The sequence below is a fragment of the Pan troglodytes genome, chromosome 18, assembly GCF_028858775.2.
Source record: "Pan troglodytes isolate AG18354 chromosome 18, NHGRI_mPanTro3-v2.0_pri, whole genome shotgun sequence".
Classification (NCBI taxonomy): Eukaryota; Metazoa; Chordata; class Mammalia; order Primates; family Hominidae; genus Pan; species Pan troglodytes.
The window spans coordinates 36241696-36269638 of record NC_072416.2 but is presented as its reverse complement, the minus strand read 5'-3'; the positions used below and the strand labels follow the sequence as shown (position 1 = coordinate 36269638).

The following is a 27943-nucleotide window of genomic DNA, read 5'->3' as shown; positions in this document are numbered from 1 at the left end:
CCGGGATGGATTGCAGTGGCACGATCTCGGCTCACTGCAACCTCCACCTCCTGGGTTCAAGTGATTCTCCTGCGTCAGTCTCCTGAGTAGCTGGGATTACAGGTGCACACCACCATGCCTGGCTAAGTTTTGTATTTTTAGTAGACATGAGTGTTTCAACACGTTGGCCAGGATGGTCTTGAATTCCCGACCTCAAATGATCTTCCTGCCTTGGCCTCCCAAAGTGCTGGGATTGCAGGTGTGAGACACCATGACCGGCAAAATTTTTTAAGATACATTTCAGTAAGCTAAGGTTAATTTATTGAAGAAAAGCTTTAAAAAATTTTGGTGTAGCCTAAGCATGTGGTGTTTATAAAGTCTACAGTAGTGTACAGTAAGGTCCTATGCCTTCACACTCACTGACTCATCCACAGCATCTTCCAGTCCTGCAAGCTCATTTCATGGTAAGTGCCCTATACAGGAATACCATTTTAAAATCTCTTATACTCCATTCTTACTGTATCTTCTCTATGTTCAGGTACACAAGTACTTACATTGTGTTACAACTGCTTATGGTATATTCAGTAAAGTATCAGGCTGTAAGGGTGTGTAGCCTAGAAGCAATAGGCTGCGCCATACAGCCTAGGTGTGTAGTAGGCTATACAAGGTTTGGGTAAATGCACTTTGCTGTTTGCACAATGCTGCAGTCACCTAAGGAGGCATTTCTCAGAACCATCCCATGATTAAGAGAGGCATGATCATACAGTCATCATCACCCTGAAAGCTCAGTCCACCCTCTGCAGTGCTACTGCCACACTCCCCTTTTGCACATGTAGAAATCAAGGATCTTTGGCTCCTCTGAGTGACTTGTTCCAGGTTTCTCAGTTTCCAAGAGATGGAGGTGGGATTGAATTGAGATTTCCCTTTCTTGAGAACCTGTGGTCCTTAACCATTAAAACCACTTAAGAGGTCTTCTCTCTTGATCACTACCTACTAAGCGCTAGGCGCGGTGCTGAGGCGTTCTCTTGATTATTGTATTGAGTCTTTAGATTTAGGAGAAACAGGCTGAGCGCGCTGGCTCACGCCTGTAATCTCAGCACTTTGGGAGGCCGAGGTGGGAGGATCACGAGGTCAGGAGATGGAGACTATCCTGGCTAACACGGTGAAACCCCACCTCTACTAAAAATACAAAAATTAGCAGGCGTGGTGGCGGGCGCCTGTAGTCTCAGCTGCTCGGGAGACTGAGGCAGGAGAATGGCGTGAACCCGGGAGGCGGAGCTTGCAGTGAGCCGAGATCGCGCCACAGCACTCCAGCCTCGGTGACAGAGCGAGACTGTCTCAAAAAAAAAAAAAAAAAAAAAAAGATTTAGGAGAAACAAGTCCAGAAGCCCTGACCCTAACACGCAAGGGTTAGTGGAGATGTGGGACTTGAACTCAGCTTCTCCGTTGACTCTGGCTGTCTCCCTGAGGCAGGCATGTGCTCGCACACCTCCACGGTGGCGATCCCGCCCCCTTAGTAGCGTCCTTAGCTCCCTACTTCTTGCGGGGAAGTTCCTCTTGGCCCAGACCCTCTTCCTAGGCCCCGCGTGGTGGGGGAAGCGAAAGGGGCAGTGTGGGGAAGTGGCTGAGGGGTCCGGTCCAGGGTGGTCTGCAGAGAGGCAGGCGGCGGTGCAGAGCCGGGAACCACGCACTCACCCGCCGAGTCCGACGGGCCCGGCCGGGGTGGGCGAGACACTGGGAACAGCCGCCAGCTCTAGAGGGCGTGAGGCGGGGCGCGAGGCGGGGCGCACGGGGAGGGGGCGCGGCGAACGCGCGTGTGCGCGGTTCATGTGTGGGCCCGCGGGGGCGCGCGCGCGGTTAGCGGGCAGCGAGGGTCGCCTGGGCGGCGCGCAGCACGGCGGGAACATGGCGCGCGGAACTGGCGCGCGCGCCTAGCTGGCGGGACCATTATTAGATCGAGGCGGACGCGGCCCGGACCCCGTGGATATGGAGCAGTCGCCGCCGCTGGCGCCGGAGCCCACCCAAGGGCCAACCACCGCAAGGAGCTGAAGGCGGCGGGAGCCCGAGTCGCCGCTGGCGTCGGTGCCGGTGAGTGCGTGAGGGGCTCGGCCCCGGAGACTTTCTTTGTGAAACTCCGGCGGTGGGAGCCAGGCCGGGCCTCAGCGGCTGAGGAGCGCCTGTGAGGCGGAAGGCGTCTCGCAGTCCGGGTTCCATCCCAGCTGCGAGCCGTCAGGCGGCGGGACCTGGTCCAACGCCTGCCTGCCTCAGTTTCCGCGAGACTTTGTGTGGGTGTGTGAGGGTGTGTATGGGTGTTGGCCTGCGCACACCGGAGACGGGGTGTCGGTATACAGTCGGCGCCTAATGCTCGCGGCGCCTCCCCCACTCTCCCCAGTCCCCGTGGGGCGGAACCTGGGGCCCTGAGTCCACCGGAGCAGTAGGCGGCACCCGCGGGGAGACAGGTGTCCGCGCAGCCCGGGAGGCTCTGGTGCTACCTTTCCCTGGTGGGGTTTGTGAGGAGTGAGCTCTTCGTTCCGGGAGGCGAGCAAGTCTGTCGGTGGCTCATCACAGAGTGCTGTTTTAGAAAGCGTTCCACCCACCTCAGCTTCGTGCTGTGTTTGGGCCACTAGTCAGGGGGAAGGATGCTGAGCGACATGGACTTTAGAGGTGGGGCTCCCGCTGGACGGGATGGGTCTGGGCTCTCGAGCTTACCCCCACCCTTTCCTCCCAAACCCGTTAGAGCGTAGGAATCATTGGGAGCACCTGATAAAAATGCCACGGATTGTGGCTCACCTAAGCAGGGAAGCCGATTTGGTACTTAAACAAGCTCCCAAGTTGTGATCAGTCGAGCTTGGCAAGCACTGTTTTAGAGAGTAGGCTTCCCGCAAGCAGGAGCCGGTTTTGTGTATACCTCACCATGGCATCTTGGTACCTGGCATGGTGCGTGGCACACGGTAGATGATCAGAAAATATCTGTAGAAAGTCTAAATTATTAGGGAGAGTGCAGCACAGGAGTTCTTGAGACATTTTCAGGAGCTTCCTGAGATTAATATCTGTCAGATTTGTTTTACAGTATATGATTTTTCTCAGCTCCCAACTTTTGTGATTGTTTTAATGCCATGTTTTCAGTATGTTCTAGGCAAAAGCAGGGTATATGTTGCTTAGTATACACTATCGACTAGGCCGGTTGTGGTGGCCGACTCCTGTAATCTCAGCACTTTGGGAGGCAGATTGCTTGAGCCCAGGGGCTTGAGGCTGTAGTGAGCCAAGGAGTTAGAGACCAGTGTGGGAAACATAGCGAGGCTCGTCTCCGCAAAAATTAGCTGGGTGTGGTAACGTGCACTTGCAGTCCCAGCTACTCTGGAGGCTGAGGTGGGAGGATCGCTTGAGCTCAGGAAGTACAAGTTGCAGTGAGCCAAGGTTGTGCCACTGCATTCCATCCTGGATAACACAGCGAAACCCAGTCTCTGAAATAAGTAAATAAATACGTAAATGATTATGTATACTCCAGCTAGGTTAAAATTAATTCTGAATCAAAATTCTAAATTAAAATATGCATGTTTCTTTGTCTTCATCATTTGAGAACACTAGGCTTTTAGGATTTCATTCCGTTGAGGCAGGTAAATATCTACATTTTTGACAAAGCAAAACTGTTAATTCAAGAAAGGTGGGAATTTGCTTAAACCTGAGTATTTGTAGTCTTTGTGACTTTTTAAATTTTAAATTTAAATTTTTCTTTTGTTTTCTTTTTTTTTTTGAGATGGAGTCTCACTCTGTCGTCCAGGCTGGAGTGCAGTAGCACAATCTCAGGTCACTACAACCTCCACCTCCCGAATTCAAACGATTCCCCTGCCTCAGCCTCTGGTGTAGCTGGCATTACAAGTGTGTGCCACCACGCCCAGCTAATTTATGTATTTTCAGTAGAGAGGAGGTTTCACTATGTTGCCCAGGCTGGTCCCAAACTCCTTGACCTCAAGTGATCTGCCCACCTTGGCCTCCCAAAGTGCTGGGATTACAGGCGTGAACCACGGCACCTGGCCTTATTTTTATTTTTTTGAGACAGACTCTCAGTCTGTCGCCCAGGTTGGAGTGCTGTGGCATGATCTCCACTCACTGCAACCTCCACCTCTCAGATTCCAGCGATTCTAATGCCTCAGCCTCCTGAGTAGCTGGGGTTACTAGACCCGGCTAATTTTTGTTGTATTTTTTTAGTAGAGACTGGGTTTCCCTATGTTGGCCAGGCTGCTCTGGAACTCCTGGCCTCTAGTGATCCACCTGCCTTGTCTTCCCAAAGTGCTGGAATTACAGGCATGAGCCACTGCCCCCAGCCAATCTTTGTGATATTTTGAAATTGACGTTTGTTCAGAGTCAAAGCTAAAATAGAATTGTTTGAAAATTAATATTTCAGGAACTATTTGTTAATTAAGTCGAATTTCATTTTATTTCATTTCAGTAGGGTTTTAACTTAAAAAAAATATATATACATATATATGTATATGTGTTTGTGTATATATATATATATATATATATATATATATATTTTTTTTTTTTTTTTTTTTTTTCCTGAGACAGAGTCTTGCTCTGTCACCCAGGCTGGAGTGCATTGGCATGATCTTGGCCTCACTGCAGCCTCCACCTTCCTGGCTCAAGCAATTCTCCTGCCTTAGCCTCCCAAGTAGCTGGGACTACAGGTGCCCACCACCACATCTGGCTAATTTTTATATTTTTAGTAGAGATAGGGTTTCACCATGTTGTCCAGGCTGGTTTTGAACTCCTGATCTCAAATGATCTGCCCTCCTTGGCCTCCCAAAGTGCTGGGATTACAGGCGTGAGCCACCGTGCCTGGCCTGAAAAATATTTTTAAAGACAGGATCTAGCTATGTTGCCTCAGCTGGTCTTGAACTCCCAGTTTTGGCCTCAAGTGATCCTTCTGCCTCAGCCTTCTGAGTAGCTGGAAGCACAGCTGTGAGCCAGCACACATGCCTTTTTTTTATTTCTAATTAAAAAATTAATAGAGCTTCTTGTTTCACTGGACAAAATATGCATATATAGGAAGGAAAGACTTTTGGACTTGAGATTGCGCTGAAGAAGAAAAATGGAAAAATTAGGCATTTTAGTCTCTCAGTGTGTTATTTTTGTAGGTTATACAGATGTCTTTTTAAAGTTTCTTTAGAAAGCTTTATGGAGATAAAGATAAATGAGATAAATTCACCTACCATGAAATCAACCCCTTGAGTGCAGAATTTTATGGTTTATAATATGTTCACAGAATCACACAAACAAGACAGGTGTCTAGATACTTTCAGACCTTTTCATCAGTCCACAAGAAATCCCATACCCATTAGCAGTCATCCTTATTCCCTTTTCCCCTCGTCCCTGGCAATAACTAGCCTACTTTCTGTCTCTGAGTTTAGCTCTTCTGGAGATTTCACAGAATGAAATCTTACTACATATGGTCTTTTGTGATTGACTTATTTCACTTGGCACAGTGTTTTCAAGGTTTATCCATGCTGTAGCGTATATCAGCACTTCACTCTTTTCTAATGCTGAGTAATCTTTTGAATGGATATACCATATTTTATCAGTTCCTCTGTTGATAGGCACTTGAGTTTTTTTTCCAATTTTTGGCTATTATTAACAATGCTGCTAGGAACATTTGTGAACAAATTTTAGTGTGGATGTATATTTTCATTTCCCTTGGGTATATCCCTAAGGAATAGACTATCTGGGTCATATGATAATTCTTTAAGAATACAGGCACATGCAACCACACCTGGCAAATATTTAAAAATTTTTTGTAGATAAAGGGTCTCGCTATGTTGCCCAGGCTGATATTGAACTCCTGGCCTCAAGAGATCCTCTCACCTCAGCCTCCCAGAAAGTGTTAGCATTACAGATGTCAGTCACTGCACCTATAAAAGGGGCTCATACCTCTTTTTACATATTTTATTAAGACAGGGTTTCACTCTGTTGCCCAGGCTGGAGTGCAGTGGTGGGATCACAGATCACTGCAGCCTGGACCTCCCTCCATATGATTCTAGCTGTGGGTGTCTTTCCTGTAGTTTTTATTATGTTGTGGTATGTTTCTTCTGTACCCGTTTCTTTGAGGATTAATAGCATGAAGGGATGTTGAATTTCATCAAATGCTTTTTCAGTTTCAGTTGACATGATCATACTCTTTTTGTCATTTATTTAGTTGATATGATGTATCACATTGTATGTTGAGTGACCCTTGCATCCCAGGGATACATCCCACTTGATCATGATGAATTATCTTTTTAATGTATTACTGAATTTGATTCACTGGTATTTCATTGAGGATTTTTGCATCAATATTAGAGATACTGGCCTGTAGTTTCCTTCTTTGATGCCTTTGTCTGATTTTGGTATCACAGTAATAATGGTCTCATAGAATAAGTTTGGAAGTATTCCCTCCTGTTTTTCAAAATAGTTTGAGTAGGATTTGTACTAGGTCATTAAATTGTTTGGTGTGAAGCCATCAGCAGTGAAGACATCAGTTCCTGGGCTTTTCTTTACTGGGAGACTTTTTCTGATGGCTTCAATCTCATTACTTGTTACCAATCTGTTCTGGTCTTGGATATTTTCATTATTCAACCTAAGTAGGTTTTATGCATCTAGGAATTTGCCAATTTCTACTAGGCTTTCCAATTTATTGGCATGTAATAGCCAGTTATGATCCTTTGAATTTCTGAAGTTATTAGTTGTAATGTCTCCTTTTTTTAAATCTGTTGATTTTATTTATTTGAATCTTGTCTCTTTTTTCTTAGTTATCCTGGTTAAAAGTTTGTCAATTTTGTTTAGCTTTCCAGAAAACCAGCTTTCCATTTAATCTTGTGTGTTTTTTATTTCAATTTTATTTCTGCTATGATCTTAGTTATTTTCTTAATTTTGGTTTAGTTTGTTCTTACTTTACTAGTTCTTTAAGATGTATTGTTTATTTGAAGTTTTTCTTTTGTTTGGATGGTAGGCACTTATAGCTGTAAATCTCTGCCTTTGTACTGTTTTCTGCATAACAAGTTTTGGTATACTGTGTTTTCATTACCCTTTGTTTCATGAAATTTTTGAATTTCTGTCTTAGTATCTTCATTGACCCGCTAGTCATTTATTCAGGAGGGTAGTGTTTAACTTCCATGTGATTGTATTGTTTCCAAAATTACTCTTCTTACTGATACCTAGTTTTATTCCTTTGTAGTCAAAGAAGATGGCCAGGGAGACAGCAGCATGGTCAGAGTGGTAGGAGCTGGCCATCAGTGAGAGCTGCTCCGTGCCTGGCTGCTGGGTGCTAGAGCCTGCGGCCCGCTGGCGTGCCTCACTGTGGTTGGTGGTGGCGGTGACAGAGTGTGCAGCACGACCAGAGTGGTAGGACAGGGGCTATCCAGGGCTGCACCTTTCACAGTGTGGGGTGGGTTGGGGGCGCTATGCAGGGTGTCATTGCCTGCATTAGGGGTACTGGTTGGTAGCACTGTACAGGGCTGCACTTCCCATGGCAGGGAGGGTGGGTTATGGGCACTTTCTGGGGCTGCAATGCCCATGGAGGAGGACACGTTAGGGCACTATCAGGTATACGCTACTGGTGGCATTGGGGGACGGAGGTGGGGGGCGCTATTGAGGGCAGGACTAGCCGTGTAGCGGGGGCGAGTTCGGTGCTATCAGGGGCTGCACTGCTGGCAGTGGTCAGCAGAGTTGGCATCCAAGGAAGGAGTGGTTCTCCTCTCCCTGACTCCACACTCCAGAGGGCGACCCACTCTTGGTCATACTGGAGTGCAGCAGGCATGCAGCGTTTGCGTGGGAATCCTGAGCATGGCAGAGCCCCCACACCCACCGTGGTTCCTGGGCCTGTGCACTCTGGGTCTGTGCCTCAGAGGCTGCCAGACACCCCTGGGGACACCATGGGGGACAGGGCCCTGTGTGTGGAGGCGTCTGGAACAGGAATTGGCACCTAGGTGCGGAGGGTTGGCTGGGTCTGAATTTTTCTGCTTCTCCTGCTCCCCGAGGAGTGCAGACCCGGTGGGCCCAATGGTTTCTGTGGAGTGGGGAGCTGGGTGCTGTGGTATCTCCAGCACCCACCCCAGACCCCAGTTCCGGGCCAGCTTGGGCCAAAAGTAGAGGCTGGACTTTGGAGGGTGGGTGTGAGTGCCTTTGCTGAAACTGGCCCCTGCCACCCAGTGGCCAGCATGACAAGTTGAGGCTCTAACCCTTCTACCCCTCACATCTTCCTCTAGGCTTTTCTGGCTTTGCCTGCCCAGCTGCTCCATGCCAGGAGGAGGAGGAGACACCTAGAACCTGCGACACCATGGCTCGCCTCGCTGCGGGTGGGTGGCAGCAACGGAGACTGCAGTGCGCCGGAGCGGTAGGAGAGCGGCCACGCTAGGAGGGCAGGCGGCTGCAGCCAGGGTTGGGGGTCAGGCTTGCAGTGATGGATGGGCTGCAGCAGTGGCCAGGTGGTAGGAGCCTTGTATGGAGGACTGGTGCATTGGCAATGGGCCTGGCTTTGTCCTGCCCCTGCCATGGATCTGGCCCTGTACTGCCTGCCTTACCCTGTACCTGCCCTACTGTTACCTGGACTGTCTCGACCCTGTCCTGCTCTGATCCCATCCTGACCCTGTCTTGGCCCTGTGATACCCTGTCCCTGCCCTGGTCTTGCCCTGGCACTGGCCCTGCCCTGAACCTGCACTGGCCTGACCTTGGCTCTGGCCCTGGCTCTGGCCCTACCCCTTGTCCTAACCCTTGTCCTGTCGTGGCACTGGCCCTGCCAATGGTCATGGTCCTGCTCCTGTTCTGGCCCTGACCTGGCCTTGGACATGTCCTGGCCCTGCTTTGTCCCATCCCTGCCCTGGCCCCACCATGGGCCTGCCTGTTCTGCCCTCTCCTGGCACTGACCTTGCCCTGTCATGGCCCAGTGGTGCCATTGCCCTGCCTTACCCTGTGGTGGTTGTGTCTTGGCCCCGCTTGGTGCTGGCTGCTCCCTGGACCTGCCCTGACCCTGCCTTGGCTTTTGTCCTGCCCTCACTATGGCCTGTCCCTGGCCCTAGCCCTGGTCCTGCCATATCCCTGGCCCTGCCCTTATCCAGGCCCTGCCCCTGCTGCTGCCCTGGCCCTGGCCTGGAACCTGGTCCTGTCAAGGACCTGCCCTGACTCTGCCATGGCGCTGGCCCTGCTCTGCCTTGTTCCTGGCCCTGACCCAGACCCAGACCCTTTCCTGGCCCTGCACTGGCCTTTCCCTGGCCCTGAGCTGGCAGTGGTCTGCCCCTGGTCTTGCCATCACCCTGCCCTGCTGTGCTCTGGATGTGTCATCATGCTGCCCTGGCCCTACTCTGCCTTTGACCCTGCCCTGGCCTTACCTTAGCCCTCACCCTAGTCTTCGCTAGGCCCTGCTGCTATTTCCCTGTCCTACCCTGCCTTGGCTGTGCCCTGGCTCTATTCTGGCCCTGGACCCGGCCCTGCCCTGGATATACTCTGACACTGCCTCAGCCTTGACAGTAGCCTGGCTTTTTCTTGGCATCAGCCCTGCTCTCTCTGTGGACTGGCTCTTGTCCTGTCCTGCACTGGTCATACCATGCCATGCCCTGCCCTGCCCTGACTCAGGCCTGGCTCAGCCCTGGCCCAGCCTTGGCCTTGGCATTGCCCCTGGTCCTGCCATATTTGTTGCCCTGTCCCTACCCCGGCCTTGGCCCTGACCCTTACCTTGCTCTGGCCCCGCCCTTGCCCTAACGCAGCCCCTGACCCTGTCATGGCCCTGCCCTGGACCTGTCCTGGCCCTGGCCCTTCCCTGCTTGAGACCTTGTCCTGGTTCTCCCCTAGCCCTGACCCTGAAATGCCTGGCCCTACCCTGGCCTTGCACTGCTCTGGCCCTTGCTCTGACTCTGGTCCTGTCACTGGCCTAGCCCCAGCCCTGTTGCTGGTCTTACCATGGCCCAGACCCTGCCTTGGCCCTGCCCTGACACTGTCCTGGACCCTGGCTGTGCCAAGATCCTGCACTGTCCTTGCCCTTGTTTTGCTCCTGCCCCAAACCTGGTCCTGCCCAGGCCATGGCCATGGCCCTGGCCCTGGCCCTGCCCTGGCTGTTCCCTGGCCCTGCCCAGGTCTTGGCACTGGCCTGGCCCTGCCCTGCCTTGGCCCTATGCTTTCCTGTCCCTGCCTTGCTGGCCCTGCCCCTGCCTTGGCCCTAGCCTGGCTTTGACCCTGCCCTGGCCCTACCTTGGCTTTCACCCTAGCCTTACCTGGACACTGTGTTGGACCTGGCCATAGCACAGACCTGCTTGTGGCCCTGGCCCTGCCATGGCCCTGTCCCAGATGCTAGCCCTGCCAGGTGCCTGTCCTGGCCCTGCTGTGGGCCTGGCTTTGTCCCTGGTTCTTAGATGAACCTGGCCCTGCCCTGCCCTTGCCCCTGCCCTGGCACTGGCCTTGGAAATGTCCGTGGTCCTAACCCTGGCCCTGCCCTGGAGCTGCCACTGTCTTGGCCCTGCCCTGGCTCTGGCCCTGCCCTGGACCTGGCCCTGCCACAGCCCCAGCCATAGACCTGCCCTGGTTGGTCATGCCCTACCTTAACCCTGTGCTACCCTGGGCCTGCTCCACCCTGCCCTGGCCCTGCCCTCCCTTTGGCCCTGCCCTGGCCCTGCCCTCCCTTTGGCCCTGCCCTGGCCCTGCCCTCCCTTTGGCCCTGCCCTGACCCTGCCTTGGCTCTCACACTGGCCCTAGCACAGACCTGGTCCTATCTGTGGCCTTGGCCTGCCATGGACCCCTGCTCCTGACCCTGGTCCTGCCATGGCCCTTGCCCTGCCAATGACCCTGACAGCCCTGGCCCTGGCCCTGTCTTGGCCCTGGTCCTGAACTGGTGCTGCCCTGACCCTGGCCCTGAAGTGGATTTGCAGGTGTCTTGTCCCTGATTTAACCTGGCGCGACCATGGCCTTGTCCCTCCCCTGGCTCTGTCCTGGTCTTGTGCTGACCCTGACCTAGAACTTGGCCCTGCCCCAGCCTTGTCCTAGACCTGGCCATGGCCCTGCCTCTGCCTTGGACCGGTGCTGGCACTGGCATGGACCCTGGCCCTGGCCCTTCACTACTTAAGGCCATACCCTGACCCAGCCCTGGTCCTGACCCTGTCCTGGCCCTAATTTGGCCTGGCTCTACCCTGGCATGCTATTCTGGCCCTAGCCCTGACCCTGTCCCTGTCCCTGTCCTGGCCCTAGCCCCATTGCTGGTCCTGCCATGGCCCTTGTCCTGACATTGCCCTTTCCAGGTCCTGGCCCTGGCCCTGGCCCAGCCCTGCTCTGGCCCTGGTCTGAACCCTGGCCCTGCAATGGACCTGCCTTGGTCCTGCCCAGACCCTGGCTCTGGCCCTACATCTGCCCTGGCCATACCCTTGCCCTGGCCTGGACCCCGGTCCTCGTCCTTGTCCTGCCCCAGCCGTGGCCCTGACCCTGTCCCGCCTGTGCCCTCTTCTATCCTGGGCTGGCCCTGCCATGGCTGGCCCTGCCATTGCCCTGCCCTAGCCTGCCCTGCTTGTGCCCTAGATCTGCCCCGGCCTTTGCCCCATCTTGGTTCTAGCCTTGAAAACAAAAAAAAAAAAGGAAAAGAAGCATTTTGTATTCTCTTTTAGAAAAGGTAGATGACTGGAAAAGTATTAATAATGAAAATAACCAAAAATTGGACTTATAAATTATAAACTATGTAATTATAACTATTAGTATTTGAAAATATATGCAGATCTACAATTCTTCATGTGGAATTACAAAATTCAACAGTGATGAATACCTAAACCTAAGTTTTGGAAAATCTGATCTATGCTGATATAGGGGTATTTATAGTTTTTTGTTTTTTTTGTTTTTTTTTTTTTTTAAAACAGAGTTTTTGCTCTTGCCCAGGCTGGAGTGCAATGGCATGATCTTGGCTCACTGCAACCTCCAATTCTTGGTTTCAAGTAATTCTCTTGCCTCAGCCTCCCGTGTAGCTGGGATGACAGGCACCTGCCCACACCCAGCTAATTTTTTTTTTTTTTTGAGACGGAGTCTCGCTCTGTCACCCAGGCTGGAGTGCAGTGGCTCAATCTTGGCTCACTGCAAGCTACACCTCCTGGGTTCACGCCATTCATTCTCTTGCCTCAGCCTCCCGAGTAGCTGGGACTACATGTGCCTGCCACCATGCCCAGCTAATTTTTTGTATTTTTAGTAGAGACGGAGTTTCACGGTGTTAGCCAGGATGGTCTCGATCTTCTGACCTTGTGATCCACCCACCTTAACCTCACCAAGTGCTAGGATTACAGGTGTGAGCCACCGCACCCGACCAGGGGTATTTATAGTCTTATTGATCCCAGTTCATGTGATTATTCATATGATTTGCCACTAGAGTTATTCCATAATAGGCAGAATATTTACCACATTACCTCTCTAAAATCTAAATATTTTTGGATTGTAATTTCAAAGAATCTGACTTGGAAATCTTATTTTGAAATCTGATCCTAAGGAATTCAGATAAGCTATTGGAAAATATCACAAATGACAAAAATTTTGCATTAAGATAAAATTGTTGATAAATTTAAATCACTTTGCAGCCGAGCGTGGTGGTTCACACCTGTAATCTCAGCACATTGGGAGGCCGAGGCGGGTGGATCATGAGGTCAAGAGATCGAGACAATCCTGGCCAACATGGTGAAACCCCATCTCTACTAAAAATACAAAAAATTAGCCAGGTGTGGTGCTGTGTGCCTGTAGTCCCAGCTACTGGAGAGGCTGAGGCAGGAGAATTGCTTGAACCCAGGAGGCAAAGGTTGCAGCAAGCTGAGATCGCACCACTGCACTCCAGCCTGGTGACAGACCAAGACTCCATCTCAAAAAAACAAAAAAAAATTAAATTACTTTGTATATATAAGGGTCTAATTTAAAAAAAAAATTGTAAAATATCCTATACGTACATTAGTATTACTTATTTGTTTTTATCACTCCATCAATGTGAGGCGTAAAATTTGTTAAGTTAAAACTTTCGGTGTACTTTCATTCATTTATTTATTTATTTTGAGACAGTTTCGCTCTATCATCCAGGCTGGAGTATAGTGGTGTGATCTCGGCTCACTGCAACCTCCACCTCCCAGGCTCAAGTGATTCTCGTGCCTCAGCCTTCCAAGTAGCCGGGACTACAGGCATGCGCCACCATGCCTGGCTAATTTTTAAAAGTCCTATATCATATAAGAACATTAGAGTTCTGGGATTATTTTTTGTTTGTTTAAGAGACAGGGTCTCACTGTATTACGCAGGCTGGGGTGCAGTGATGTGATCATAGCTCACTGTAGCCTGGAACTCCTGGGAAAAGCAATTCTCCCACCTCAGCCTCCCCAGTAGCTGGGCCTACAGGTGCTTGCCACAATGCCCAGCTAGTTTTTAAATTTTCTGTAGAGATAGGTCTCACTGTGTTGCCTAGTCTGGTTTCAAACTCCTGGCCTCAAGGGATCCTCCCCACTTGGCTTCCCAAAGTGCTAGGATTACAGGTGTAAGTGACCATGCCAGGACAAGAACATGAGACTTCTCTTACCATTTTTTTATATCTAAGTGGAATAGCATAGTATTATGTGTCAGTGTTGAATTATTTTAAAATATTATGCACTGAAACATGGTAATAATCTGGGCCAGTTTCTATCTTGACCTAGGTTTAAACATATTAGCTAACATGAGGGGCCCAAAATTAATAATGATTCCATACCATCTCCTTATTTATTTATTCATTGAGACAGAGTTTTGATCTCTCACAAATGTTGGAGTGCAGTAGCATGATCTTGGCTCACTACAACCTCCACCTCCTGTGTTCAAGTGATTCTCCTGCCTTAGCCTCCCGAGTAGCTAGGATTACGCCCACCACCACAACCAGCTAACTTTTGTATTTTTAGTACAGATAAAGTTTCACCAGGTTGGCCAGGTTGGTCTTGAACTCCTGATCTCAAGTGATCTGCGGCCTTGGCCTCCCAAAGTGTTGTCATTACAGGCGTGAGCCACTGCCTCCAGCCACCATCTCCTTTCATTAAAAATATGTGAGCTGAAAATAATTTGAGGGCAGTTATTTTCATATAGTCATTTTATCAAACAGGGATTATATTAATGACTAGTATTAATATTTATTTTATCTAAAATTATGTCTGATTTTTCTAAATTCTCTGACTTGCTAATAATGTTGAACATTAGGTTTAATACATATAATTAGGTCTGTGTGGATGTACTATGTAAATAAAATTGTTTTTAACATTTTGTAAGGTCTGCTGCTTTACAAGTCTTATTGTCTTTGCTCCATTTTTGATACCAAAATTTTAACTGTGATAATTAGGCAGGAGATAGCAAATCAAGGGTATGTTTATATAATCACTCTCAAGGATCTCAAGGGTCATTTTCTGGTTACATTATGAAAACTGTAAAAGGAATCAAGTATATATTCCAGATAATAGCTCTTGATAAATCATATACATCTATATAATAGCTATAGATATAGTTTAAGATTTAGATCTAGATATATTCAGCAACTTTGTAATTTATCAAAAGGTTTTGGTTAAAATGTAAGACATTCCTCAATATAGAATTAGTTCTAAAAATTTGTTGCAATGAAGAATGTTAACAACTTACCTTCCTGTTTTCTCTGAATATGAAACAATTCAAGATAGACATAGAAATAAAGCATAATGAACTTTGGGAGGCCGAGGCAGGTGGATCACGAGCTCAGGAGATCGAGACCATTCTGGCTAACATGGTGAAACCCCGTCTCTAATAAAAATATACAAAATTAGCTGGGCGTGGTGGTGGGCGCCTGTAGTCCCAGCTACTTCAGAGGCTGAGGCAGGAGAATGGCGTGAACCAGGTAGGCGGAGCTTGCAGTGAGCCGAGATCGCGCCATGGCACTCCAGCCTGGGCTACAGAGCCAGACTCCATCTCAAAACAACAACAACAACAAAAAACAGAAGTAAAGCATAATGAAATAAACATGTGAGCTCTGTAGCTCATGGTGTTGTTGGCGTGGTGCTTAGCAACAGGGATTTTCCTACACTACACTCCAGTACAGGGCACAGAGCAGAAACTTTATTGCTAAATTTACCGCATAGCAGAGGCAGAACAGAATTCATTTTCACTGCAGGCTGGGACATCCTAAAGACAAAAAACATGGAATGGGTGATATGAGCTACCCTAGTTTATTTCTTTCTTCCAATATCTCCAGTCACCTCCACTATTGATCTAGTGAAAACAGGCGCAGGAACAGTGCTCTAAACGACATTCGATGTCCTTCAATATCTTTGTCAGTCTGAATTCAAAGGAAATATTTTAACTCAAGTAAAAAGAAGACTACAAAAGAAAGATAACCCATATGGGGATAGCAGAAGTTTTTGTTTTTGTTGTTGTTTTAAAATCTCTTGTTTTTGGCCACAGGCACTCTGAGCTAGAAGAAAATATTTAGGAGAAGGATGAGAAATCCTTCTGTGTTGAATAAGGGAATTACTTCCAGATGGCAATGGTGTAAATCTACTATGATAACAACTATATATATATATACATATATATAAAATGAAATATGTTTATAGAAAATGTCTGGAATCTTTTTATAGTCTAGAGTCCTTCTTAATGGCCTTAATTTGCAAAAATAGCCTCAAATTATTTTATTTAATTAAAAACTGCAAGAGATTAACATTTTCTCCTCATAAGGTCCAGTCAAGTATTTTTCTTTTGAATGAAGAAAAAAAAAATACATTGCCTGTAAAAAATTAATTCTTTGATTTAGTAGTTAGCAGTGAACAGTTGATATGGTTTGGATGTTTTATCCCCTCCAAATCTCATATTAAAATGTGACCTGTATTGTTGTATGTGGGGCCTAGTGGGAGGTATTAGGTCATGGGGGCAAATCCCTCATGAATGGTTTGGTTCCCTCCCCTGGGTAATGAGTGGTAAAGAGTTTACAGGAGATCTAGTTGTTTAAGAGTGTGGCACCTTCCCTCTCTCTCTCTCGCTCCCTCTCTTGCCCTATGACATGCTGGCTCCCCTTCAAATTCTGCCATGATTGTAATCTTCCTGAGGCCCTCACCACAAGCAGATGCTGACACTATGCATTGTGTACAATCTGCAGAACCAAGGGCCAAATAAATCTATTTTCTTTATAAATGACCCAGTCTTATATTTGTTTTACAACAACACAAACACACTAACACACTGGTGAAAATCAACTTAAATACTTAAATACAGATAATATAAATTTAAAATGCAAACTAAGAGTTGTAAAATTTATATTTCCCCTTCAAAAATTGGCATTCTAAATTCTCTCCTTACTATTTGTTTTGCTTTATACACTTCCAACTTCCTATGCTCAAGTTTTCAGAAGACATTGAAGAACATCACATCATTAGAGAGAAGAAAAGGAAAAATTGGCTACAAAAATTAACCATACAGTGTATTGAATTAATAGAGTTTTGCTGAACAATTTTTGTTAATGGAGTTTATATTTTTAGGTATAAATATTTTTCTGCATGATATATTTAGACAAAGTTTTTTTTAAATATAGGATATTTGCAGCAAACGGTCCAAAGGATCCCAATTATTAAACAAAACACAAATATATATTGATTACAGTATATCAAATATGCCTTAATAATTATTTTAGGTAGCTATAAAAAGTAGAGTTACAAGATTGAGAGGTACTTTGTCTTCTGTGAAGGCTTTAAAAACATGAAGCTACATTTCCCAGCATCAAAGATTTATGTGTAAGAGATTTGTCTTCATTTTGTTTTAATTAGACAAAACGATTTGCCCATGGGGCATCTAAACTCAGAATGAGTTTGACATCACAACACAGTTTATATTCTCTCAGGAAAAATGAAAGGAAACTAAAGGATTTTATTTTTCAGACATTGTTTTGATAATCACAAAACAAAACAGTCCAATTTTCTTTGGGTTCTCAGTTGTACATTTATGTCTTCAGGGTTTTAAAAAACCACACCGTTTTGCATGCTTAAAAATAAAAGATTCGGTTCAAGAGTTCATCTTTGTAACATCTTTGCAATTTTTCTTTAAATCTCTAGGTCTAAAACTTTGCTAAAATAAAAAATATTTAGCGAGAAACAAGTTTACATGTGTTGCTTGCTGAAAGAAACTGCTAAAGGGAATGCATTAAGATATGGAACACAATTATGCAAAGTAAATACTCAATTGAACATGCCAGATGTTTCCTAAATTTAAATTGTTAAATGGCCATTGTGGAAGAATCATTTTAGTTTTAAATTCTGTAATAAGCAAAATAACTTTCTTACATAGAAACATTTGTTCCTTTGTGTATGAACCAAATCAAATATCATATAAAAATTATACATAAGATATGAATCATATATAATGTAGCTTATCCAAACATATTTTAGATGAAACTGTCAGTATTTTTTATATTATCAACATAGAACTGTTTTAAGATAAATAAATCATGTATTCATTTTTCATCTCAATCAATATTTTTATAAGAGATGACATAAGTTAGATGATTCAGCTAATCTACACTGAAAGCAGTGGATAAGTCAATTACAATTTTTGCTCAAATATGGAAAAAATCTGACTGATTATAATCAAAATCATTAACTGTCATTTACTTTTCCTGAAAGCTCTTTATTTAATATAAAATCTAGACATAAAGAAACTAATTTATCCTCTTAAGTGCTATAAACATTTTCTCTCATTTCATTTTTTTTTTAGTTGTCAATTTTGATAGTGTTCAACTAGAAGTCACGAATAGGCAATCCACTAACATAGGTTCACAGTTCTCATATATTTTTGAAACATTGAAATCAACCTGTCCCCAACTCCACTCCAGAGGCTAATGTCGAAATACCTGCTGAAGGCAATGCCAAGCCAATATCTCTGAAATATAAAGTTGGCTATTATAATTCTCTTCATGATTATATTTATATTTTTATGTATATATGAGAGACAGAGCAAACATTACACATGAAAAATAATACATTTTACTTAAAAACATGTTAAGGTCTCCTGGGTGTGGTGGCTCATGCCTGTAATCCCAGCACTTTGGGAGGCCGAGGCAGATGGATCACGAGGTCAGGAGATCGAGACCATTCTGGCTAATATGATGAAACCCTGTCTCTACTAAAAACACAAAAAAATTAGCCGAGAGTGGTGGTGGATGCCTGTAGTCCCAGCTACTTGGGAGACTGAGGCAGGAGAATGGCATGAACCCAGGAGGCAGAGCTTGCAGTGAGCCGAGATCGTGCCACTGCACTCCAGCCTGGGCGACAGAGCGAGATGCCATCTCAAAACAAGCAAACAAATAAAATATGTTAAGGTCTATAAGGTCTACAACTTAGTCATTTCTTAACTATACGACCTTGGGTGGGCCACTTACTTAGTTTCTCATTACTTTGGTTTTCTTTCTTGAAAAGTGAAGAATTGTTTTCTTCACAGTTATCTCATAATTGTTTTCTGAAAATGTAAAACACTAGAAACATTGCCTGGCATTGAGTAAATTATTAGTTTTTATTATTAGTACTGATTCATATTTTTCCTACTTAAAATTAGATAATGACTCCTCATATTCTGCATGATTTTATAGGATATAAGTTTAGATACAAATCAAGACATATTTGAAATAATGTTCTATACATTCAACCTCAGATTTATTCAGTGAAACCCCACATTTCTCTCTATTTGATAGCGTAGGTGACATTCACATCCTATTTTGCCTCATTATTGAACAGTGTCTTACCTAATTTTCTAGATGTCATAATTTATTTACTCTTGTCTCATTTTCATGATGGTGTGTATACTGCATATTTTGAGACATAGTACATTTAATTGAGTTATTTTCTTGCTCAAAAAGAAAACTAGTTCCACCTCCATTGAATCTTCAGTTTAAACTTAGAATTTAAAATAAAAAAACTGTTCTATGGCAATGATCATAAACTGGCAAATTGGTATCTCATGGGTTGGATTAAGGCTGACTGACAGAATGACCTTGAAGGGCCATGTGTGTGCATGTTTACTCACCTTAAAATAAAAGAATTTTCTGTATGGGTTTATTTTACTAAGATTAGTGAGCCTTTTAAAAGAGTCAGGTGCTTCTGATTCATCATATATGTCCCTGTCCAGTCTCTCTGTACTCACAAATCAGTCTGAGTGATGTAATATCATTTGAAGGTAGACTGTGATAAGTTAAAGCTGCATATTATGAACTATGAAGTAACTACAAAAATAAAAAGAGTTACACCTAAAACCTAATAAAGAAAAAAAAGATCATAAAAATCAACATAAAGCAGAAAAAAAATGCATCAGAAAAGCATATGATAAAATAGAAAATAGTGAGATGTTAGATTTAAAACCAACAATACAATAATTATTTTGGAAGAGTAGATGAAATATAAATTCGAGGCTATCAATTTTAAGTGGATTTTGAGGACAGTCACTGTATTCTTAAGAAAGTTCTATTAATTTTGCAAATACTTTGAGGGGTATAAAAATAGAGATATAATAAATTGTACACTAAAGACAATAAGTGATGATTAAGTACTTTATCACAGATGCTACATATTTCCAAAATCCAGTAGAAATGTAATCAATTTGTTTGACAGAACTTCAGTCTTTCTATTAACAAGTCTTTCAGATCAAAATTAAAGAAAATCATATTGTATACTTGAGCGATGTCCTTTATAGAGTCTTCATCCTCGGTCATAGGCTCAATTGCATGTGTCTGGTAAGAATTATAAATAATATGACAGTTATTTCAGTTAATATGTTCTGTTAATCTATTTCAATTCAGAAAAAAAACACCTATTTAGTTTTAGGATCTAATATATGTGAACAAATTTGGGAGGATTTCTTTAATAATCTATATGCATTCTTTGTTTTACATTCTTTCAAGCAAACATATGACATGGACAAATATGTGCAAACACAAAATCACTGCAGTATATTAGAGTGGAAATGCAATGGCAGCATTATTTTTCAGTAAGTTCAGTAAAATATTTGAGTCATGCTGAGTACAAAATACTTTGTTAAGGCTAATTAGGTTGCAGATTATAAAATGCCCTAATAGTACCAATAAATTAGACTCACCTTTCTCAAAAGAAAGTGACTAATAATATTTTGTTGCTGAGTTAAACAGAATAAATGTCTAAGAACTTAGCCAGAAGGCTGAGATTTTAATTAGTTATTAAGGTGTTCAGGTTAATGTAAATCAGATTTGCCTTTCTAGATAAAGAATACAGATTGACAGTGGCATTAACATTGTCATTAAATCTTAAATAAACACGAATTTCCCGGTGCTTGTAAGAATCTGACCTGGAAAAAGATGAAAAAAAGGAAATACTATAGAGTTTTTTGTTAATTATCAAGCTTTTCCTTTGTGTTTTGTTTGTCAGATATATAACCTTTGAAATTGAAGCTGATAATCAAATGAAATAGTTTTTAAAAACTACTTGTTGGAGTCAAATGACTACTCTTGGCTTTTCTTTCTTTTTTTCCATTTCCATTTATAATAGCCAAAAAAAGTTTCTTGTCACTGTTTCTAAATAACACCATGACCTCCTGCTCACAAATTAAAATGTATTGCAATTCTCTAAATAAGAACAATCTACCCTTTCTAAAATTTCAAATTAAATGTGCTTTATTTTTAGTATAGTGACCTACCCTGCATGTATAAATTAAATGTAAGAAACATTTTATGTTTAGTAGGCTTGAAAATGAGACTATTTTTCCCTTAATTTTTCTCCTTAAAACTTATTAATTCCTTTTTATATTCTAGATCTATAAATACTAAAATATTCTATCTATTAACTGCTCTAATCTTTATGTAACAGTGTAGGTTCTACCCATGTAACAGATGAGGAAACCAAGGAGCACAGTTATTTACTAACTCGCACAAGGCAAGTTTCAAAATTGTCTTTGAAAATAATGATTGCTTTTAAGGTTTATTCTATAATGGTTTAAGATCATGGGTTACAGAAGTAGAACAACAGTGTCTAATTACTAGTTCTAATAATTCTTATCGGATTTGTTGAGATTTTATACACATACATGTTTGTTTTTGTGTATAAATATATATATAACAATGTATTACACATATGAATTAACTGTTTAATATGTGTGAACTATTATATTCATTACTTGGCATTAATGTTTAGGTTGTTTCGATTTTACCCTCAAAATGTAATGACTTTTTGAGAGCCTATATCAAATTATTGGAAATACAAATGTATTTTTAAAGGGATTAGGGATTCTTAGTATTTGAATATGAATTGTGAAGATTAGTATTGAAAAAACTCTTGGTTACTTAGCAGGAGTAGCTGCAAAGGTGTTCCTTCTTTTCCTAAATGAATTATAAAGTATAAGAGTATTAAAGTCTACTTGTTTTTACTGCTAAATAAATATATATATATATATATATATATATATATATATATTTAGAATTTGAAGTTTTAGTTCATCTAACTACGATTCCTCTCTCAGAGCCTTTCCTGAGGAAAATTTTTTTTTGGTGGAGAGACTGAGAACACGAGGTGCACAGTGACCAGCTAAAGGGAGAATGAGGCAGTTCCAAAATGAATTATAAAGTATACGAGTATTAAAGTCTACTTGTTTTTTATTGCTAAAGTTGTGTGTATATATATATATATATGAAAATGTAGAATTTGAAGCTTTGGTTCATCTAACTGTGATTCCTCTACCAGAGCCTTTCCTGAGGAAATTTCTTACCCTGGGCCGTCTGTCCTGTGTGTCTGTCCTCCTTGTGGTCAGTTATTTGCACAGTGGCTCTGACCTGGCAGCCCACCTCTGGGTCCCCACTCCCCCAGAACTTCCCAGTCTGCCTTCTCCTGCCAGACACCCTGAGGCAGCTGTGTCCCCCAGACATAACCTGGATGGGTGTGCACCTGTCCCCACCACCGTCTGTCACCTCTGCTCCACACCTGACCAGTGGCCAGCACCACACTGGGGTTGACTGCCTTCACTGTGTCTATGCCTGCTCCGGCAGTGGGAGCTCAGTGCCAGGCTGTGGGGGGCATCTTGGAAAGCAGAGGTGTCCCCGCAGGATCTCTATGAGACTCTGTGTTGTCGGTGGCTGCGCTGGTTTCCCCGGAGTAGCGCCCGATGTCACTGCCGAGACCTTAACGGAAGGTGCGCGTCCAGTCCTCGCACTGCTATGTGTTCTGGTCAGAATGGAAGTGGTGGCCTCCACTAGGAGCTTCTGTGCTTTGGGAGAATTTGTCCAAACCGTGGTCCCGTTTGTTCTCCAATCCTGTGTGGACACCATGACCCAGTCGTGTAAACACAGACCCTTTGCAGCTCAGAGGCTGCCCTCTGAGAGTCACCGTCGTGTCGCTTTGGGGAAAAGACGAGCCCGCCCGGTTCCTCTCTGTGCACCTCATGCCTGGGGCTCCGTCCCGTCCTGGGTGGGTTTTCACCTGCACCGCTGGCCCCTCCCCCAGGAGCGTTGGTGGAGCCGGCTTTCTCAGCCAGGAGCCTGTTGCTGGGTCAGCGGCTGGAGCTCAAGGTCGGCTCAGGGGACTTTCTCGTGCTGGAGGTTGGCTGCGGAGCAGCCTGCGTTTCTCGGAAAACAGGGCCCAGGGCCTGCTCCACGCCGCTGTCCACGTCTTCACCATCCCCTCGTTGCAGGTTCGAGGCCGAGCTCAGACCTGTGGAGCAGAAGCTGAGTGCGCTGCGGTCCCTGCTGGCCCAGAGGCCCTTCTTCGAGGTGCCCTCACCCCTGGGCGCCGTGGACCTGTACGAGTATGCATGCGGGGATGAGGACCTGGAGCCACTGTGACGGCACCCATGAGAACACCGCCGCAGGGCCGCTCCACACGTGCCACAGCCACCACTGGGACACCGCCGCTTGTGTAAAAACTGTTGTCTTTTGTGGAAAATGAGTGCGTTTGCATGGAATGATAAATTTTTATTTATTCACAGAAGCGTGTTGATTGCTGCTGTGGGTTCGTGGCTGGACCTGCCTAGAGCTCTGTGCCCGGGGGACACGTAGGGCCACTCGTGAACAGGACAGGTTCCCACACTGACACCCTCCGGCACTTGCCGTTCCCGACTTGACCCGGCCTCAGTTCCGGGGCCTGCGTCTTTCTGGAAAGGGTCTGTGTGGGCACAAGGGTGACCGGCGGCTCCTGGGCGCCTCGCCAGTCCTAGACAGGAGCCTCCGCCACGGCCTGTATGAATGTTTTGTGTAAATGTACAAAAGCGTTTCTGGCGATCACACTTGTATTTTTGAATGAATGTTTGGAGGACTTTTCAGTCACGGGCTTGGCTCCCTCAGCCACAGCATGGCTCCTTTCAGGATTTACAAACGTCAGCACTGGAGGGGGACCGCGGCCACGCCAGATGCATCGGGATGCAGGCTGGGCCTCTCTGCGGGGCCTCCTCCCCAGCCAGGGGGGCCCCACCCTTGGGCTGTTCCCTCCCAGAGCCACGGACCCAGGCCACATTCCACAAACGACCCCAGAAGGAAGGAGCCCTCGCCAGAGTGGGGACGTCCACACCTGGGAGCCACGTGCAGCGACACCTAAATGAGGGGGTTCGGAGGCCCCGCCAGGAGGAGCCCTGTGTGCAGGGGAGGCCACGAGCCCCCAGGTCCCCCAGGGGCACCCGACATGGATAAGCCCAGGCCCAGCTCTGTTCCCTCTGCAGGCAGGGGAGGGTCACAGGTGGTGACCATGGGAATGACCCCATCCTCACACAAGACAAAATGCTCCCCCAGGAAAGGGAGGTGGCAGCATCTACAGGGCAGGGCACAGGCGGTCAGGGCGGCCCTGGGCACTTGGTGGGGAGGGCAGGGCCGGGCCGGGCCGGGACCACCCCAAGAGCAACACACACACCCCATTAATCTACTGGCAGCTGTGGCTGTGAAGGAGATGGACGCACAGGGTGGTCCCATGACCCCTGAGGAGAGACGGTGCAGGCTCCAGGCAGTGGGTAGACTGGCCGCACCTCCCAGGGAAATGGCTGCTGCCCCCAAGGTGTCCTCTGTCACCAGGTGCTCCCCTGAATTCCCGGATGCCCCCACCTGGGTCTGCGAAGGGTCAGGGTCCCCAACAACAGGACAGGTGCAGGGCCGGAGAGTCTGACTGTGGCTGCTGCAGGGAAGTGACACTGGGAGCCACGGCCTGCAGGGCCCACCCTGCCCCAAGCTCCGGGGAGCCCATCTGGGAGAGCATGTCTGCCCCACACCACCTCAGGACACCCCTCACACACACCTATGAGCTGGAGCCCATGGTCATGGGAGTGAGGGGCCAGAAGTGAGGGGTTCACCTCTGACTGGGACCCTCAGCTTCCCACACTGACACTAGGAGCCCCCCAATTAGGGTTCAAGGCTGAGACATCAGAAGCCTCCCTGGGGCTGTGAAACGAAAGACAGCGTCCCCCACCCACATCCCTGGTGAGGCTCCTGCACAGCCCGAGTGTCCTCTGACATCCCCATACCCACTGCATTCCCCAAGCACCCCGTCCTTCCCCAGCCACGGCCCCAGATGCTCTGGGCTGTGCCAGGGCCGGGCGTGCACACCCACGCCTTTGCTGGAGAAGTGGGGGGTCCTCGTGGACGGCAGCGCTGCAGGGAGACCCTGAGCCCAGCGGTCGTGCCCTCCACGTGTTCTGGGGGTCCATTTCCCTGAGAGCTCACGTGTGAGGTGGGCCAGGGACCCCACAAGAAAAGCACCTGCATCATCCTCACCGTGGCCAGCATCCAGCGTCCTGCTAGGACAGAAGCCAGGGTGTTCCAGGCAGAGGCGCCTCTGGCATCCCCACCTCACCCTCTGCGAATGACAATCTTGGGTCCCCGGCATTTCGTGGCCATCACCCCTTGGCGATCCCCACGCAGCAACCCAGCCCACCCCACCCCTCTCTCACAGGGTCCCTTCATGTCAGACCCAAGAGTGTTCACGGGTCCCTTTGTGTCAGACCCAAGAGTGTTCACGGGGGCAGCCCCAGGTTCACCCAGAAGCAGCAGGAGCTCTGTTGCAGGATGACCATGAAAGGTGACAGCCACTCCACAGCAACGATGCCAGCCATGGCCCTGAGGTCCCTGGGCACCTCCTTGTGGGACAGGACACAGCGCCTCAAGGTGCAGCAGGGGTGACGGGCACCACAGGCTCCCAGCATTGGCACCAGACCAGCATCCAGAGTGCTGTCCTGAGGGGTGGCAGGGATGGGCATGGCAAGATGGGCTTCCCAGAACGAGGGGACCCAGCCTGGGTGGGGGATGGGGCTTGGACAGCCATGAGACGGGAGACACAGAGGAGATGGAGAAGGGGGAAATGGGGGAGAACTAGGGGGCATCAGATAGGAATGAAGCAGAGCTGGACCCAGCCATGGCTTGCAGGCCTGAGGTCCCAGGGCACCTCCTCGTGGGACAGGACACAGCTCCTCAAGGTGGAGCAGGGGTGACGGGCACCACAGGCTCCAAGCACTGGCACCAGACCGGCACCCAGAGCCCTGCCCAGAACAAGGGGGGACCGAGCCTGCGGAGGGATGGAGCCTGGACAGCCATGACATGGAGAAGGGGGAGTTGGAGGAAATGGAGACGGGCAAGACGGAGGGGATGGGGGAGACGGAGGAGATGGAGGAGAAGGGGGAGATAGAGAACGGGGGAGTTGGGGAAGAACTGGTGGGCATCAGAGGCAGGAATGAGGCAGACCGGACGCAGCCATGCCCAGCAGTTCCTAGAGGAGACACGGCTCCCAGGTGGGACTGGGAGGCCTTTATGACTCAGAGCCGGGGAAGGAGCAGAGGCCGGAGGTCGTCACCAGCACAATGCCCACTGGCTGCCTTGCTCAGGCCAAGGGGTTGGACCCCACATGGCACAGGAGCCCCGTCTGCTGCAACCCTAAGATGCACATCCTGTGGCTGAAAGAGATGCAGCCCCTGGGGCGGTGCAGACCCCACGTGGCACAAACGACCCGGCTGAGTCTAAAGCCTGCAGACAAGACCACTCACGCGGCAACACACTGCTGTGTGCCTACAGGAGGGGCCTCGAACCATGTTCCCCATGACCCACAGGCAGACCCTGGGAGGGCAGGGATGCCCCCCGTCGCGCCAACCTCTGTAGAAGTCACAGCCCCAGCCTCGGCTGCCACACATGCCAAGCCAAGCCAAGCCAACCAAGCCAGCCAGCCAGCCAAGCCAGCCAGGCCGGCCCAGCCGGCCAAGCCAGCCAAGCCACCCAGCCGGCCAAGCCATCCAAGCCAGCCAACCAACCCAGCCAGGCAAGCCAGCCAAGCCACGCAGTCAAAGCCAGCCAGCCAGCCAAGCCATCCAAGCCAGCCAGCCAGCCAAGCCAGCCAAGCGACCCAGCCAGCCAAGCCACCCAGCCAAGCCAGCCAGCCAGCCAAGCCACCCAAGCCAGCCAGCCAGCCAGACAAGCCAGCCAGCCAGCCAAGCCAGCCAAGACAGCCAAGCCACACAGCCAGCCAAGCCAGCCAGGCAAGCCAGCCAAGCCGGCCAAGCCAGCCAAGCCAGCCAGCAAAGCCACCCAAGCGAGCCAAGCCACCCAAGCCGCCAAGCCAGCCAAGCCAGCCAACCAGCAAAGCCACCCAAGCCATCCTAGCCACCCAAGCCACCCAGCCAGCCAAGCCAGCCAAGCCACCCAGCCAGACAAGCCAGCCAGCCACCCAGCCAGCGAAGCCAGCCAGCCAACCAAGCCACCCCGGCAGCCCAGCCAGCCAAGCCACAGAGCCACCCAAGCCAGCCAAGCCACCCAGCGAGCCAAGCCAGCCAAGCCACCCAGCCAGCCAGCCAGTCAAGCCAGCCAAGCCACCCAGCCAGCCAAGCCGGCCAGCCAGCCTAGCCGGCCAAGCCATCCAGCCAGCGAAGCCAGCCAAGCCAGCCAGCCAGCCAAGCCACCCAGCCAGCCAAGCCACCCAGCCAGCCAAGCCAGCCAAGCCACCCAGCCAGCCAAGCCAGCCAGCGAGCCAGCCAAGCCGGCCAAGCCATCCAGCCAGCAAAGCTAGCCAAGCCAGCCAGCCAGCCAAGCCACCCAGACGGTCAAGCCAGCCAAGCCAGCCAAGTCACCCAGCCAGCCAAGCCAGCCAAGCCACCCAGCCAAAGCCAGCCAGCCAGCCAAGCCAGCCAAGTGACCCAGCCAGCCAAGCCACCCAGCCAAGCCAGCCAGCCAGCCAAGCCAGCCAAGCCACACAGCCAGCCAAGCCAGCCAAACCAGCCATCCAGCCAAGCCTGCCAATCCAGCCAGACAGCCAGCCAAGCCAGCCAGCCAGGCAAGCCACCCAGTCAGCCAGCCAGCCAAGCCAGCCAAGCCGCCCAAGCCATCCAAGCCAGCCAAGCCACCCAGCCAGCCAAGCCAGCCAAGCCACCCAGCCAAAGCCAGCCATCCAGCCAAGCCAGCCAACCAGCCAAGCCAGCCAAGCCAGCCAAGCAGCCAGCCAAGCCAGCCAGCCAGCCAAGCCACCAAGCCACACAGCCAACCAAGCCAGCCAAGCCAGCCAGCCAGCCAAGCCAGCCAAGCCACACAGCCAACCAAGCCAGCCAAGCCAGCCAGCCAGCCAATCCTGCCAGCCAACCAAGCCAGCCAAGCCACCCAGCCAGCCAGGCCAGCCAAGCCACCCAGCCAGCAAGGCCAGCCAAGCCCGCCAAGCCACCCAGCCAGCCAAGGCAGCCAAGCCTCCCAGCCAAAGCCAGCCAGCCAGCCAAGCCAGCCAAGCCATCCAGCCAGCCAAGCCAGCCAAGCCAGCCAGCCAGCCAAGCCACCCAGTCAGCCAGCCAGCCAAGCCAGCCAAGCCACCAAAGCTGGCCAAGCCAGCCAAGCCATCCAAGCCAGCCAAGCCACCCAGCCAGCCAAGCCAGCCAAGCCACCCAGCCAAAGCCAGCCAGGCAGTCAAGCCAGCCAGTCAGCCAAGCCAGCCAAGCCAGCCAGGCAGCGAGCCAAGCCAGCCAGCCAGCCAAGCCAGCCAAGCCACACAGCCAGCCAAGCCAGCCAAGCCAGCTA

General features: G+C 48.4%; 1 protein-coding gene across 1 annotated transcript in view; it reads left to right on the top strand.

Moving 5' to 3' along the window:
• Positions 1-22910, top strand: part of LOC134808713 (uncharacterized) — a 28045-nt gene extending 5135 nt beyond the window's left edge. The window contains exons 3-7 of the mRNA XM_063796332.1: positions 1759-2067; positions 8220-8347; positions 19865-19950; positions 20802-20867; positions 22615-22910. Of these exons, the coding sequence (XP_063652402.1) occupies positions 1759-2067; positions 8220-8347; positions 19865-19950; positions 20802-20867; positions 22615-22765 (740 nt within the window). The 3' untranslated portion in view covers positions 22766-22910. The remainder of the gene's footprint in view (positions 1-1758; positions 2068-8219; positions 8348-19864; positions 19951-20801; positions 20868-22614) is intronic.
• The last annotated feature ends 5033 nt before the right edge of the window (positions 22911-27943 follow it).